General features: G+C 60.1%; 1 protein-coding gene across 1 annotated transcript in view; it reads right to left on the bottom strand.

Annotated features, from left to right (window-relative positions):
• Nucleotides 1–15,700, bottom strand: part of CHRD (chordin) — a 75,148-nt gene that overhangs the window by 40,277 nt on the left and 19,171 nt on the right. The window contains exons 4-5 of the mRNA XM_048506944.1: nucleotides 8,782–8,931; nucleotides 7,858–7,975 (exon numbers count right to left, since the gene is read on the bottom strand). Coding sequence (XP_048362901.1) covers nucleotides 7,858–7,975; nucleotides 8,782–8,931 — 268 coding nt within the window. The remainder of the gene's footprint in view (nucleotides 1–7,857; nucleotides 7,976–8,781; nucleotides 8,932–15,700) is intronic.

Raw genomic sequence — 15,700 nt, 5'->3', positions numbered from 1 at the left:
CACCCCCCCCCCCCCCCACCCCCCCCCCCCCCCACCCCCCCCCCCCCCCACCCCCCCCCCCCCCCACCCCCCCCCCCCCCCACCCCCCCCCCCCCCCACCCCCCCCCCCCCCCACCCCCCCCCCCCCCCACCCCCCCCCCCCCCCACCCCCCCCCCCCCCCACCCCCCCCCCCCCCCACCCCCCCCCCCCCCCACCCCCCCCCCCCCCCACCCCCCCCCCCCCCCACCCCCCCCCCCCCCCACCCCCCCCCCCCCCCACCCCCCCCCCCCCCCACCCCCCCCCCCCCCCACCCCCCCCCCCCCCCACCCCCCCCCCCCCCCACCCCCCCCCCCCCCCACCCCCCCCCCCCCCCACCCCCCCCCCCCCCCACCCCCCCCCCCCCCCACCCCCCCCCCCCCCCACCCCCCCCCCCCCCCACCCCCCCCCCCCCCCACCCCCCCCCCCCCCCACCCCCCCCCCCCCCCACCCCCCCCCCCCCCCACCCCCCCCCCCCCCCACCCCCCCCCCCCCCCACCCCCCCCCCCCCCCACCCCCCCCCCCCCCCACCCCCCCCCCCCCCCACCCCCCCCCCCCCCCACCCCCCCCCCCCCCCACCCCCCCCCCCCCCCACCCCCCCCCCCCCCCACCCCCCCCCCCCCCCACCCCCCCCCCCCCCCACCCCCCCCCCCCCCCACCCCCCCCCCCCCCCACCCCCCCCCCCCCCCACCCCCCCCCCCCCCCACCCCCCCCCCCCCCCACCCCCCCCCCCCCCCACCCCCCCCCCCCCCCACCCCCCCCCCCCCCCACCCCCCCCCCCCCCCACCCCCCCCCCCCCCCACCCCCCCCCCCCCCCACCCCCCCCCCCCCCCACCCCCCCCCCCCCCCACCCCCCCCCCCCCCCACCCCCCCCCCCCCCCACCCCCCCCCCCCCCCACCCCCCCCCCCCCCCACCCCCCCCCCCCCCCACCCCCCCCCCCCCCCACCCCCCCCCCCCCCCACCCCCCCCCCCCCCCACCCCCCCCCCCCCCCACCCCCCCCCCCCCCCACCCCCCCCCCCCCCCACCCCCCCCCCCCCCCACCCCCCCCCCCCCCCACCCCCCCCCCCCCCCACCCCCCCCCCCCCCCACCCCCCCCCCCCCCCACCCCCCCCCCCCCCCACCCCCCCCCCCCCCCACCCCCCCCCCCCCCCACCCCCCCCCCCCCCCACCCCCCCCCCCCCCCACCCCCCCCCCCCCCCACCCCCCCCCCCCCCCACCCCCCCCCCCCCCCACCCCCCCCCCCCCCCACCCCCCCCCCCCCCCACCCCCCCCCCCCCCCACCCCCCCCCCCCCCCACCCCCCCCCCCCCCCACCCCCCCCCCCCCCCACCCCCCCCCCCCCCCACCCCCCCCCCCCCCCACCCCCCCCCCCCCCCACCCCCCCCCCCCCCCACCCCCCCCCCCCCCCACCCCCCCCCCCCCCCACCCCCCCCCCCCCCCACCCCCCCCCCCCCCCACCCCCCCCCCCCCCCACCCCCCCCCCCCCCCACCCCCCCCCCCCCCCACCCCCCCCCCCCCCCACCCCCCCCCCCCCCCACCCCCCCCCCCCCCCACCCCCCCCCCCCCCCACCCCCCCCCCCCCCCACCCCCCCCCCCCCCCACCCCCCCCCCCCCCCACCCCCCCCCCCCCCCACCCCCCCCCCCCCCCACCCCCCCCCCCCCCCACCCCCCCCCCCCCCCACCCCCCCCCCCCCCCACCCCCCCCCCCCCCCACCCCCCCCCCCCCCCACCCCCCCCCCCCCCCACCCCCCCCCCCCCCCACCCCCCCCCCCCCCCACCCCCCCCCCCCCCCACCCCCCCCCCCCCCCACCCCCCCCCCCCCCCACCCCCCCCCCCCCCCACCCCCCCCCCCCCCCACCCCCCCCCCCCCCCACCCCCCCCCCCCCCCACCCCCCCCCCCCCCCACCCCCCCCCCCCCCCACCCCCCCCCCCCCCCACCCCCCCCCCCCCCCACCCCCCCCCCCCCCCACCCCCCCCCCCCCCCACCCCCCCCCCCCCCCACCCCCCCCCCCCCCCACCCCCCCCCCCCCCCACCCCCCCCCCCCCCCACCCCCCCCCCCCCCCACCCCCCCCCCCCCCCACCCCCCCCCCCCCCCACCCCCCCCCCCCCCCACCCCCCCCCCCCCCCACCCCCCCCCCCCCCCACCCCCCCCCCCCCCCACCCCCCCCCCCCCCCACCCCCCCCCCCCCCCACCCCCCCCCCCCCCCACCCCCCCCCCCCCCCACCCCCCCCCCCCCCCACCCCCCCCCCCCCCCACCCCCCCCCCCCCCCACCCCCCCCCCCCCCCACCCCCCCCCCCCCCCACCCCCCCCCCCCCCCACCCCCCCCCCCCCCCACCCCCCCCCCCCCCCACCCCCCCCCCCCCCCACCCCCCCCCCCCCCCACCCCCCCCCCCCCCCACCCCCCCCCCCCCCCACCCCCCCCCCCCCCCACCCCCCCCCCCCCCCACCCCCCCCCCCCCCCACCCCCCCCCCCCCCCACCCCCCCCCCCCCCCACCCCCCCCCCCCCCCACCCCCCCCCCCCCCCACCCCCCCCCCCCCCCACCCCCCCCCCCCCCCACCCCCCCCCCCCCCCACCCCCCCCCCCCCCCACCCCCCCCCCCCCCCACCCCCCCCCCCCCCCACCCCCCCCCCCCCCCACCCCCCCCCCCCCCCACCCCCCCCCCCCCCCACCCCCCCCCCCCCCCACCCCCCCCCCCCCCCACCCCCCCCCCCCCCCACCCCCCCCCCCCCCCACCCCCCCCCCCCCCCACCCCCCCCCCCCCCCACCCCCCCCCCCCCCCACCCCCCCCCCCCCCCACCCCCCCCCCCCCCCACCCCCCCCCCCCCCCACCCCCCCCCCCCCCCACCCCCCCCCCCCCCCACCCCCCCCCCCCCCCACCCCCCCCCCCCCCCACCCCCCCCCCCCCCCACCCCCCCCCCCCCCCACCCCCCCCCCCCCCCACCCCCCCCCCCCCCCACCCCCCCCCCCCCCCACCCCCCCCCCCCCCCACCCCCCCCCCCCCCCACCCCCCCCCCCCCCCACCCCCCCCCCCCCCCACCCCCCCCCCCCCCCACCCCCCCCCCCCCCCACCCCCCCCCCCCCCCACCCCCCCCCCCCCCCACCCCCCCCCCCCCCCACCCCCCCCCCCCCCCACCCCCCCCCCCCCCCACCCCCCCCCCCCCCCACCCCCCCCCCCCCCCACCCCCCCCCCCCCCCACCCCCCCCCCCCCCCACCCCCCCCCCCCCCCACCCCCCCCCCCCCCCACCCCCCCCCCCCCCCACCCCCCCCCCCCCCCACCCCCCCCCCCCCCCACCCCCCCCCCCCCCCACCCCCCCCCCCCCCCACCCCCCCCCCCCCCCACCCCCCCCCCCCCCCACCCCCCCCCCCCCCCACCCCCCCCCCCCCCCACCCCCCCCCCCCCCCACCCCCCCCCCCCCCCACCCCCCCCCCCCCCCACCCCCCCCCCCCCCCACCCCCCCCCCCCCCCACCCCCCCCCCCCCCCACCCCCCCCCCCCCCCACCCCCCCCCCCCCCCACCCCAAATTGTAGTCCATGAACATCTGGAGAGCCGCAGGTTGCAGACCCCTGTTCTAGGTGAAATCCCTCCCCAGATTGCTGTCTCCTCAGGTACTACTTCCAAATCTCCAAGAATTTCACAAACTGGAGTTGTTAATTACATCTGCCTGAACAAGGCTGGACTCAGGCACAGAAACTGGATACCCAGGACTTAGTGGTATGACTGGCCCCCACAAATGCACAGAGGAACAGGGGGGTGAGAATTATTTCTAATCTAATTAAAACTGTCAGCAAGATAGGGGGGAAACACCCTGCGAATACCCAGAAAAGAAGTCACTTTGACAGCATGACACTCTAGGATTTGGACAAAACTCTATGGTAAAACCCTGACGTTTGGTTCAAATCCTAGAGCGTCGTGCCGACTGGTGATACATCACTTCTGGGTATTTGTCAGAAATGGTACATGATCTACTTAAAAAAAAACATTGAACCGCCCACCCTCAGTGGGCCAGTGGGCAAGAGTGAGTGTCACACCCGGTTAAGGTTCCCAGTTCTGGGTTGGGAAATTTCTGGAGATATGAGCAGTGGTGGGATCCAAAAATTTTAGTAACAGGTTCCCATGGTGGTGGGATTCAAACTGTGGCGTAGCGCCAATGGGGCTGGGCGGGGCACGATGGGGGTATGGCATTCCAGGGGCGGGGCATTCCTGGGCGGGGCTGTGGCAAGGACACATCCGCTGCGCCGGTCCTTGGGCGGGAAACGAATGCACGCAGGCGCAGGCTGCCACGCACGCCGGTGCACTTCCTGCTAGACTGTTTCAAGTTCTGCGCGTTGCTGCTGAGAGGAGGGGCGTAACTAAGGCCAAAATCACGTGGCAAAATCACCAATTAGTAACCCCTCTCGGCACACAGAAATAATTAGTAACCTACTCTCAGGAACCTGTGAGAACCTGATGGATCCCACCTCTGGATATGAGAAAGATACTTTGGAAGGCAGGGTTTGGAGACAGGGGGAACGTCAGCGAGGTATAATCCACTTTCCAAAGCAGTCATTTTCTACAGGTGAACTGATCTCTTGTTGTAATCTCAGGTTGGCAACTTGAGCCAGTGAAAAGCGCTCTTGACACTCTGGTGTGCAATTTCTCTTCGTCAGGCCTGAGCGGCCCGGCTGTGCTTGGCCTGGCCAGGGATAACAATCACCTTGGAAGCCTGCTTCTTGGATTGACAGACAGATTTGGAAATTAGTCACCGCTTGGCTACGCAAAGGCCTGGCAGAGGCAGGAGGGCCCGGTGCTTCTGAGGAGCCGAGCGCTGCTCTTTCCCAGCAGAGCAGGCCAAAGGGAAGGCCGCTTGAGCAATCAGAGGGGAGAGCGATTGCTGCTCCACACCCCCAGCCAAGGCCGAAACAGAAGGACCCCCCCCCCCACCAGCCAGCTCCCGCCAGCAGAGACGACTGGGGTCAAGGAACATGCGGAGGCTGAGATTGTTTATTGGACCGCTTCCCCTTTCCCTCCCAAATTAGTTTTTTTAGAAGAAGAAGAAGAAGAAGAAGAAGAAGAAGAAGAAGAAGAAGAAGAAGAAGAAGAAGAAGAAGAAGAAGAAGAAGAAGAAGAGGAGGAGGAGGAGGAGGAGGAGGAGGAGGAGGAGGAGGAGGAGGAGGAGGAGTTTGGATTTATATCCCCCCTTTCTCTCCTGCAGGAGACTCAAAGGGGCTGACAATCTCCTTGCCCTTCCCCCCTCACAACATACACCCTGTGAGGTGGGTGGGGCTGAGAGAGCTCCGAGAAGCTGTGACTAGCCCAAGGTCACCCAGCTGGCGTGTGTGGGAGTGTACAGGCTAATCTGAATTCCCCAGATAAGCCTCCACAGCTCAGGCGGCAGAGCTGGGAATCAAACCCGGTTCCTCCAGATTAGATACACAAGCTCTTAACCTCCTACGCCACTGCTGCTTTACTAATCAAACAAACACAAAAGCATGGACAGGAGCTGATTTTTCGCCTGGGATAGATTTGGTGCGATCTCAAACAAGCAGCCATCAGCACCTTAGAGAAACACTAACAGCCCATCAGTGGGATGAATGGCAAATTTAGAAAGACAATAATAAGGGGGGGGGGGGGGAGAGGAGGAGAGGAGCGAAGCCCAGATCTGGACCCCAAGAAAGGGATTTTGGCACCAACACTTCTCTGCTTTAGGAACTGTCTCCACCATATTATCTTTACATCTCTTTCTCTATTTTTAGCCAGCCCGTTTTCCACGGAGCTCGAGGCAACGGAGAGGATTCTGTCCCGTTTTCCATCATCCCAACACTGGGATGTCCCAACCACAGAGAGAAATTTTTCTCTTTTTCTCACCATACTAGAACCAGGGGGCATCCATTGAAAATGCTGGGGGGAAGAATTAGGACTAATAAAAGGAAACACTTCTTCACGCAACGTGTGATTGGTGTTTGGAATATGCTGCCACAGGAGGTGGTGTCGGCCACTAACCTGGATAGCTTTCAAAGGGGCTTGGACAGATTTATGGAGGAGAAGTCGATCTATGGCTACCAATCTTGATCCTCCTTCATCTGAGGTTGCAAATGCCTTAGCAGACCAGGTGCTCGGGAGCAGCAGCAGCAGCAGGCCATTGCTTTCACATCCTGCATGGGAGCTCCCAAAGGCACCTGGTGGGCCACTGCAAGTAGCAGAGTGCTGGACTAGATGGACTCTGGTCTGATCCAGCAGGCTAGTTCTTATGTTCTTATGTTCTTAATGCTGCCTGCCCCCTCAGGCCTGCCATTTAGTGGTGAAAAGTGCCGTCCCCATAGGACTTTTAAGGCAAGAGACATTCATAAGAACATAAGAACATAAGAACAAGCCAGCTGGATCAGACCAAAGTCCATCTAGTCCAGCTCTCTGCTACTCGTAGTGGCCCACCAGGTGCCTTTGGGGAAACTCACGTAACAGAGGATATTAAAGCAATGACGCTAAACTGTTGCTCCAGATCACCTGGTCTGTTAAGGCATTTGCAACCTCAGATCAAGGAGGATCAAGATTGGTAGCCATAGATCGACTTCTCCTCCATCAATCTGTCCAAGCCCCTTTTAAAGCTATCCAGGTTAGTGGCCATCACCACCTCCTGTGGCAGCATATTCCAAACACCAATCACACGGTGCGTGAAGAAGTGTTTCCTTTTATTAGTCCTAATTCTTCCTAATTCAGAGGTGGTTTGCCATTGCCGGCCTCTTTGGCCCAAGGTCACCCGGCAGGCTTCATGCGTAGGAGAGGGGAACCAAATCCAGTTTACCAGATCAGAATCCCCTGCTCATGTGGAGGGGTGGGGAATTGAACATGGCTCTACAGGTCAGAGTCCACTGCTCTTACCCCACTACGCCATGCTGGCTCTCTGCTTGTCATTTACGCAGTGGTGGGATTCAGCCGGTTTGGCCTGATTAGGCCGAACCAGCTGTTAAGCCCCTCTCTTCCCCTCCCCTGGGAGAGGGAGCAATGGGGCCGCACCGCCAGCCCAGAGACGTGTGGCTCTATCGGCGGACCTGACTGATCACAGATCAGGCCGCGTGTCTGCCAGGCTCCGTAGCCTTCAGGGGAGGCCAGAGGCCTACTGGTGCCAGGCTGCAGGCAGGGGGCCCAGAGGCAAGCAGCCCAATTGGCAGCCGGCTGGCCCCAGTGGTGGGATCCAAAAATTTTAGTAACAGGTTCCCATGGTGGTGGGATTCAAACAGTGGCATAGCGCCAATGGGGCTGGAAGCGGAGACGCGGCGGAGGTGTGGCGAGGCGTTTTAGCAAACCGGGGGCATTCCTGGAAGCGGGGCTGTGGCAAGGACGCAGCCGCAGCGCTGATCGCAGGCGAGGAAGCAGATGCACGCAGGCGCAGGCTGCCATGCACGCCGGTGCACCTCCTGCTAGACTGCTTCAAGTTCTGCGCGCTACTGCTGAGAGGAGGGGTGTAACTAAGGCAAAAATCACGTGGCAAAATCACCAATTCGTAACCCCCTCTCGGCACACACAAATAATTAGTAACCTACTCTCGGGAACCTGTGAGAACCTGCTGGATCCCACCTCTGGCTGGTCCCCCTTCCTCAGCTAGGAGGCACAGCCAGGTGCTTTGATGGTGTGTTGCTGCATTGCAGGGGGTTGGACTTGATGGCCCTTGAGGTCTCTTCCAACTCTATGATTCTCTGATTCTACGTCCCCCAGAACGCTGCGCCAGTTGCCCTCCCACACAACACACATATATTCTGAAAGGGCATCATCCCCAGGTAATCGGTACATGAAACTTTATCTGAACTTGTCAACTGCCTTTCAGCCTTTGGGGTGAGGCAGGGAGGGGAGGGAACCCACCTCTCGTAGTTGATGGAGAAGAGCAGGGAAGAGCGGACGAGAGAGAACCGGGCTTTCGCCACCGCGCTGCTCGCAGGTACCCATGGCTCCGAGCCACTGGTCAGCAGGGCCACAAAATCTGAGCAGCAAAAAGAGTAATTCTGGTGATCCCGATCCAAGAATCCCAGCCGACAGTTCAGGGGGCAGGGAAAGGAATCAAGCCATGCGGGTGGAACTCGATTGAAGGAGTGGAAGATGGCATACGAGAGAAAGCGCCGTCGAAATAATAGCCTGTCTTTCGAAATTGGGCAATTCAACCGGGCAGGAACCCACCTGGTCCCACTGAAAATAATCAGTGCCAGGAAAGGTTTTGGCGGTTGTCATGAAATCCCCGGGCGTCACGTGGGGGATTCTTGTCCTATAACCTATGCATCGACATAGATCAGGGTTCTTCAAACGATGACCCTCCAGATGTTCATGGACTACAATTCCCATCAGTCCCTGCCAGCATGGCCAACTAGTAGGGCTCATGGGAATGGTAGTCTATGAACATCTGGAGGGTCATAGTTTGAAGACCCCTGACATAGATCCACAAATTCAAAATGTGACCTTTACTCCAGTTGGCAAGGACATTGCCATGTATCCATAAAGAAAAAGAACAAGAGTTTGGATTGATATCCCCCCTTTCTCTCCTGTAAGGAGATTCAAGGTGGCTTACAAGCTCCTTTCCCTTCCTCTCCCCACAACAGACACATTGTAGGCAAGTGGAGCTGAGAGAGTTCTGAGAGAACTGGGACTAGCCCAAAGTCACCCTGCAGGAATGTACAGGAGAGGGGAAGCAAATACAGTTCATGAGATAAGAGTCAGCTGCTCCTGTGGAGGAGTGGAGAATCAAACCCGGTTCTTTCCTCCCTGCTGGCAGCACGCGTGCGGTCCCGCCCATACCTGTGCGGCTGTCGTCCCGCGCCAAGTCTTCAGAGCTGAGATAAGCCCGGTCATTGTAGTTCCTGTGCAAATCATCCTCTTTATCCTGGAAATACTCGAAGTTGTCAAAAAGAGGCTCAGCGGGTCTCTTTTCTGGGATGCCAAGGGCAGCTGCAGGACGGAAATCAGGAAAGAAGGTTTTGGGGGATTGCAGAACCAAAGGTCAAGAGTAGGTCTCCCATTCCTCCAATATCAACCTCCCCACCCCAAGTAGCATGGTCAACCTCTGAGGGCAGCCTAGAAATCGCCCAGAATTACAACTGCGACAACAGAGACCAGTTCCCCTTAGGGCACAGGTGTCAAACTCGTGGCCCTCCAGATGTTATGGACTACAGTTCCCATCATCCCCTGCCAGCATCATGCATCATGCTGGCAGGGGATGATGGGAACTGTAGTCCATAACATCTGGAGGGCCGCGAGTTTGACACCTATGCCTTAGGGTTTCCTACCTCCAGGTAGTAGCTGGGGATCTCCTACTACTACAGCTTATTTATAGATGATGATGAAGAAGAGTTTGGATGTATACCCCACCTTTCTCTCCTGTAAGAAGACTCAAGGTGGTTTACAAGCTCCTTTCCCTTCCTCTCCCCACAACAGACACCTTGTGAGGCAGGTGGGGCTTAGAGAGTTCTGAGCGAGCTGTGACTGGCCCAAGGTATGTAGGAGTGTGGAAACAAATCTGGTTCACCAGATAAGCCTCTACCACTCAGGTGGAGGAGTGGGGAATCAAACTTGGTTCTCCACATTAAAACCCACCTGCTCTCAACCACTACACCACACTGGCTTTTCATTGCTTGTGTCTTTTTACGAAAAAGTCAGTCACAGATTCCTTGAGAGACTGCCCCCCCCTCCTCTCAGGGAATCATGGCTGGCTTTTCCTGAAAAACGCAAAAGCAATGAAAATAAGCCTCGACAATATTGATATAAACAGTATCGATATTACCACTAACGGATGTTAAAGAAACAAAACAGGCACCCATCATTTGGCCTTTTGACTGCAGCAACCTGGAAGAAGAGAAATCCCACAGCAAGAGGAAACACCACAGTGCTCTCAAACTGCAGGGCGCCCAAGATTGCTAGCAGTGCAACTTTAATGGTGTCCATATGGTCACCTTTGTGATCCGGGATGGGGGGAAGCAGCTGTGCGCACGCACGCGCGCAGCCGCAGAAGCACACGGCCTTCTGGGGCTTGCCGTTTGCCGCCCTGTCACAGAGCGGCAAACAGCAAGCCCCAGAAGGCCATGCGCTCCTGCGGCTGGGTGCACAGGAGGCTGCTGCACTGCCTTGCGCCCCAGAAGGCAGTGCAGCAGCCTCCCAAAAAATCGGGACAATTTGCAGAACCTGCGGGACGCGGGACAAATTGTTTAAAGGCGTGATGGTCCCGCCAAAAGCGGGATGGCTGGTCAGCCTACCTCACACCCTAAATCCTGCCTCCCAACCCTGCAAATCTCTAGTTCGTTCCCAACTGGAGTTGGCAACCCTTGTTCCCCTGGAGAAAATGGCTGCTTGGGCTCCCTGTCGTTATTATCCAGCCGTGGACCTTCCCCTCCCCAAACCCTGCTGTTTACAGACTCCACCCCCAAATCTCCAGAAATTTCCTAACCTGGAGTTGGCAACCCGAGCCACTTTCTAGCCACAAAGTCAGAAGGAACTTGGCTCCAAGGGGAAGTACAGAATTTAGGCACAATTCAAGTAAATACACAGAACGGGACGAACCCGTTCCTCCGCACACAGCGGGGTTTGGTGTGAAAGGGCTGCGGACAGACTGCCAGCCGAAGATACTTTGGCACTGAAGACGGAACACCCGTATAGGAAATACTGCAACTCAACACATGAAAAGAAATGTGAGCATTGTCTGTCCTTTTCGGGAGAACATGCCACTCCGCTCTGCCAGAGGTTCGTATTTATTAATTGGTAACATGCCTTCCTGACCCAGTACTACAAGTACTACAGAGAGGCGGAACAAAACCGCCCGGAATAACAAGTCGTAAAATGCTCCACGTTATTAAAACTTGCAAAGCGAAGGAAAACAAACGCGATAGGGGGGCCTGCTCGAAGCGGCGGGGCTGACAGCTGTTGGCGAAAAGGAGAGAAGAAACTCGGCATAGATTGATGTTGGAAAAGTTGTTGCTTTGCCCGCGGACAGTTTCTGCCAATGAGAACAGACCGTCCTGGGCTAGCAAAGCAAGGGGTCTAGCCTCTTGCTATAACACCCCGCCCCCTTCCCGGACACATTTTTGTTATCTTCACCTTTGGCACTGTTGCCGTATCAGGAGAGTTGGGTGGCCACACAAGAAAGGGTCTTCTCAGCCATGTCTCAAGACCCTTAAAACATTTCCATTTTGGAAATTGACTTATACTCCGCTCTGTTCCCGAAGGGCTCATAGCGGCGAACGACATATAAAACAATATACATTGCAACACAGTAAATACTAATAATCAATGGTGGGTTTTAACTAATTTAACAATTGGTTCTGGTGGTGGGATTCAAATAATTTACCGTGTTTCCCCGAAAATAAGGCAGTGTCTTATATTAATTTTTGCTCCCAAAGATGCGCTATGTCTTATTTTCAGGGGATGTCTTATTTTTCCACTCCACGGCTGCATGCTCTGGTGTTCTGTTCGACGGGCATGCTTCCAAACAGAAACTTTGCTACGTCTTACTTTTGGGGGATGCTTTATATTTAGCACTTCAGCAAAACCTCTACTGCATCTTATTTTTAGGGGATGTCTTATTTTCTGGGAAACAGGGTAACAACTGGTTGTTTGCAAGCACCATTTCAACAACCGGTTCTGCCAAAGTGGTGCGAACCGGCTGAATCCCACCACTGCTAATAACATACATGAAAACTACATAATAAGTATGACATTTCTGATGGCGACTTAAAGAGCAGCAGGCGTAGTGGTTAACAGCAGGTGCTCTCTAATCTGGGGAACCAGCTTTGATTCCTTGCTCTGCCGCCTAAGCTGTGGAGCCTTATCTGGGGAATTCAGATTAGCCTGTGCATTCCCACACACACCAGCTGGGTGCCTTTGGGCTAGTCACAGTTCTTCTGAGCTCTCTCAGCCCCACCTACCGCACAAGGTGTTTGTTGTGAGGGGGAAGGGAAAGGAGCTTGTAAGCCCCTTTGAGTCTCCTTGCAGGAGAGGAAGGGTGGATATCAGGGGCGTAATGCCCATTGGGCAAGGTCGGCAGCTGCTCAGGGCACCACTTTGTGGGGGGCATCAAAATGCAGGGTTCGTTTTTGGGTATTTTTAGTTGTTTTCCATTTGTGGCCTGCAGGGGGTGCAGTTTTTAGGCTAGTGACACCAACATTTCAGGGTCTCATCAGGAGACTGTCCTTATGCGACCCCCCAAGTTTGGTGAGGTTTGGTTCAGGGAGTCCAAAGTTATGGACTCCCAAAGGGGGTGCTTCCATCCCCCATTGTTTCCAATGGGAGCTAATAGGAGATGGGGGCTACAGTTTTGAGGGTCCATAACTTTGGCCCCCCTGAACCAAACGGCACCAAACCTAGGGGATATCATGAGGGCCGTCTTCTGATGAGACCCTGAAAGTTTTGAGACTGTGCCTTCAGAAATGTGCCCCCCCATCCTGCAACCCCCATTGACAGCAATGCAGAAAACTCAATGCAGAACAAAGATTCTTGGGCAAATTTCTGGGATGTTCCTGCAGGGGGCGCATTTTTGGATGTATCGGCACCAAAATTTCAGAATATCATCTGGAGTCTATCCTGATGGGACCCCCGAAGTTTGGTGCACTTTGGTGCAGTGGGTCCAAAGTTATGGACCCTCAAGTGGGGTGTCCCATCACCCATTCTTTGCTAAGAATGGGGGCATCCAACTCAGGTTTTGCCCAGGGCTACAGTTTGCCTCCTTATGCCCCTGGTGGATATAAATTCAACTCTTCCTCTTTTAAACACCCCAAGCCTAACAATTAGTTAATAACAATAACAGCAGCACTACACAATATATATTCAATTAATAAAACATTGGTCTTGTTATGTCTCCAGGGGTGGACAGGAAGTTGGGGCGCCCTGGCCGTCACTGCTTGTAGCTTGAGTTAGGCCTCATAGGAATGCCTGGGCTTAATGGAAACACCTCTCCAAGGCAGGGGAGTACCTGGTCTTTATCTCGGAGCGTGGCCTTGGAGAAATGCAGGCTTGGGAACTGGTGGTGGGAGTTGCCGAACAGCGGAGCAAAGGGAGGGTTTGCGACGGCCAGATGCAAAAGCTTTCGTTTTGGCAGATATCTGAAATCTAGCCTGTTTGAACTCCAGTCGATAAATCTATTTTGTCTCCACTGAGTCTTTTTATTGGGAGGTCCACGGACACGACGGTGTGGCCCCTAAACTTTGGAACGCCCCCCCTCCCCCCCTCTCTAAAGTGCCAGCGGGGGAAGACTTTTTTGTTCTTGGGATGCCCACATTAACTGTTACGGGTCTCCTCCAGAGGTGGGGTCCAGCAGGTTCTCACAGGTTCCCGAGAGTAGGTTACTAATTATTTGGGTGTGCCGAGAGGGGGTTACTCATTGGTGATTTTGCCGCGTGATTTTTGCCTTAGTTACGCCCCTCCTCTCAGCAGTAGCGCGCAGAACTTGAAGCAGTCTAGCAGGAGGTGCACTGGCGTGCGTGGCAGCCTGCGCCTGTGTGCATTCGTTTCCCGCCCAAGGACTGACGCAGCGGCCCCCGTCGTGCCCCACCCAGCCCCATTGGCGCTACGCCACAGTTTGAATCCCACCCACCATGGGAACCTGTTACTAAAATTTTTGGATCCCGCCACTGCCTCCTCCCTGAATTTTGGTGTTATATGTATTTGCATGTTTCCCCCGCATTTTACAAATTGAATTATTGTTTTATTATTCATTCATTCAGTTCATTTATACTCCCCCTTTCTCCCCAATGGGGGCCCAACACAGCCCACATCATTCGCCTCTCTTCCCTTTTATCTGCACAACAACCCTGTAAGGTAGGCTTGGCCAGGAGAATGTGATTGGCCCAGGGTCAGTCAGTGAGGTTCCACGGCACAATCTTCCAAATGCTGGTCTGACACTCTTCATCGTTATACCACCCTGGCCCCCAATAACTTTACTGAATTATTGTATAGATCTGTTTTTAATGTGGAAGGGTTTGACGTTCACCAGCTTAGGGGACGTATTTGTGTGGAAGGGGGCCTAGAGATGTTTTATGTAAACGAATTAATATGGCCGCCTTCCAGTTGAACACTTCAGGCATAAAATGAGGTGAGTTCTGCCCCACAAAATCTCATGCTTGAATACATTCTAGTGGTCTTTAAGGTGTCACTGATTTCTGTTTCGTTTCAGTGGGGAAGAAGGGTTTGGATTTATATCCCCCATTTCTCTCCTGTAAGGAGACTCAAAGGGGCTTACAATCTCCTTTCCCTTCCCCGCCCCCACAACAAAAATCCTGTGAGGTGAATGGGACTGAGAGAGTTCCAAAGAACTGTGACTAGCCCAAGGTCACCTAGCTGGCATGTGTTGGAGTGCACAAGCTAATCTGGTTCCCCAGATAAGCCTCCACAGCTCAAGTGGCAGAGCAGGGATTTAAACCCGGTTCTCCAGATTAGAGTGCACCTGCTCTTGACCACGACACCATGCCATGTTTGCTACTGGCATATTTATATATTTTATATTGGGACTCTTTAGTTTGGAGAGGAGACGTCTGAGGGGGGATATGATTGAAGTCTATACAATTATGCATGGGGTAGAAAATGTTGACAGAAAGAAATTTTTCTCTCTATCTCACAAGACTAGAACCAGGGGGCATCCATTGAAAATGCTGGGGGGAAGAATTAGGACTAATAAAAGGAAACGCTTCTTCACGCAACGTGTGATTGGTGTTTGGAATATGCTGCCACAGGAGGTGGTGATAGTCCCTAACCTGGATAGCTTTCAAAGGGGCTTGGACAGATTTATGGAGGAGAAGTCGATTTATGGGTCCCAATCTTGATCCTCCTTGATCTGAGATTGCAAATGCCTTAACAGACCAGGTGCTCGGGAGCAACAGCCCCAGAAGGCCATTGCTTTCACTTCCTGCATGTGAGCTCCCCAAGGCACCTGGTGGGCCACTGCGAGTAGCAGAATGCTGGACTAGATGGACTCTGGTCTGATCCAGCTGGCTTGTTCTTATGTTCTTATATTTTTGTATTGTTTTTTTAAACTATTGTATTATGTTTTAATTATTTTGTAAGCCGCCTTGAGCCCTTTGGAAATTGGCGGGATAAAAAAGGAATGAACAAACAAACAACTAAATAAATATTTGCTCCATTCCTGTCTAAAAGTTAGCGGGGAGGTCTAATTTTTACATGGGAAGGATGTCCGGGCGAGAGTGGCAGAACCCTGCCAACTCCTTTCATTCTGAGATGGAAAGATCCTTTCTACCAGTTCGGGTATGTTAATCGGGAAGCTTAGCTGGAAAGAGAAGAGCCAGAAGTGAAAGATTGTGAGGTCATACGTCAGGAAGAGAGCAGGGGCTGCTCCGCTCAATTCCGGGCACTATTTTCACACTCGGTCCCCGCAGTCACCTGTGTAAAATATGATCAGGGCCGACGTGGAAATGGCTGTTTTTGACATTTCCAATTTGGCCTTTTGCATGTAGCGAATATTGAGGTTTGCCAAACGTCCCTGGCAAAACGCTCGGAAACTGATCCCGCCGGATTACTAGTATATGTGGAATTTTTCCTAATTCTGAGTGCGCCAGTCCTCGGTTAGGAGGAAGAAGCTGGGTGACAGCCGCGTGAAAAAATTTATGACCTCCACATTGCAAACGCTGATGGTCTCCAAATGTCTTTTCTGGGTGTTTTAAGGAAAAGGTTTTTGGGGGTGGAAGCTTCCAAGAGTCAAAACTCCCTTACGTTGGACACC

This window comes from Sphaerodactylus townsendi, linkage group LG08 (assembly GCF_021028975.2).
Source record: "Sphaerodactylus townsendi isolate TG3544 linkage group LG08, MPM_Stown_v2.3, whole genome shotgun sequence".
NCBI lineage: Eukaryota > Metazoa > Chordata > Lepidosauria > Squamata > Sphaerodactylidae > Sphaerodactylus > Sphaerodactylus townsendi.
Note: the sequence above shows the minus strand (reverse complement) of the source record. Positions and strands in the feature narration are given on the sequence as shown.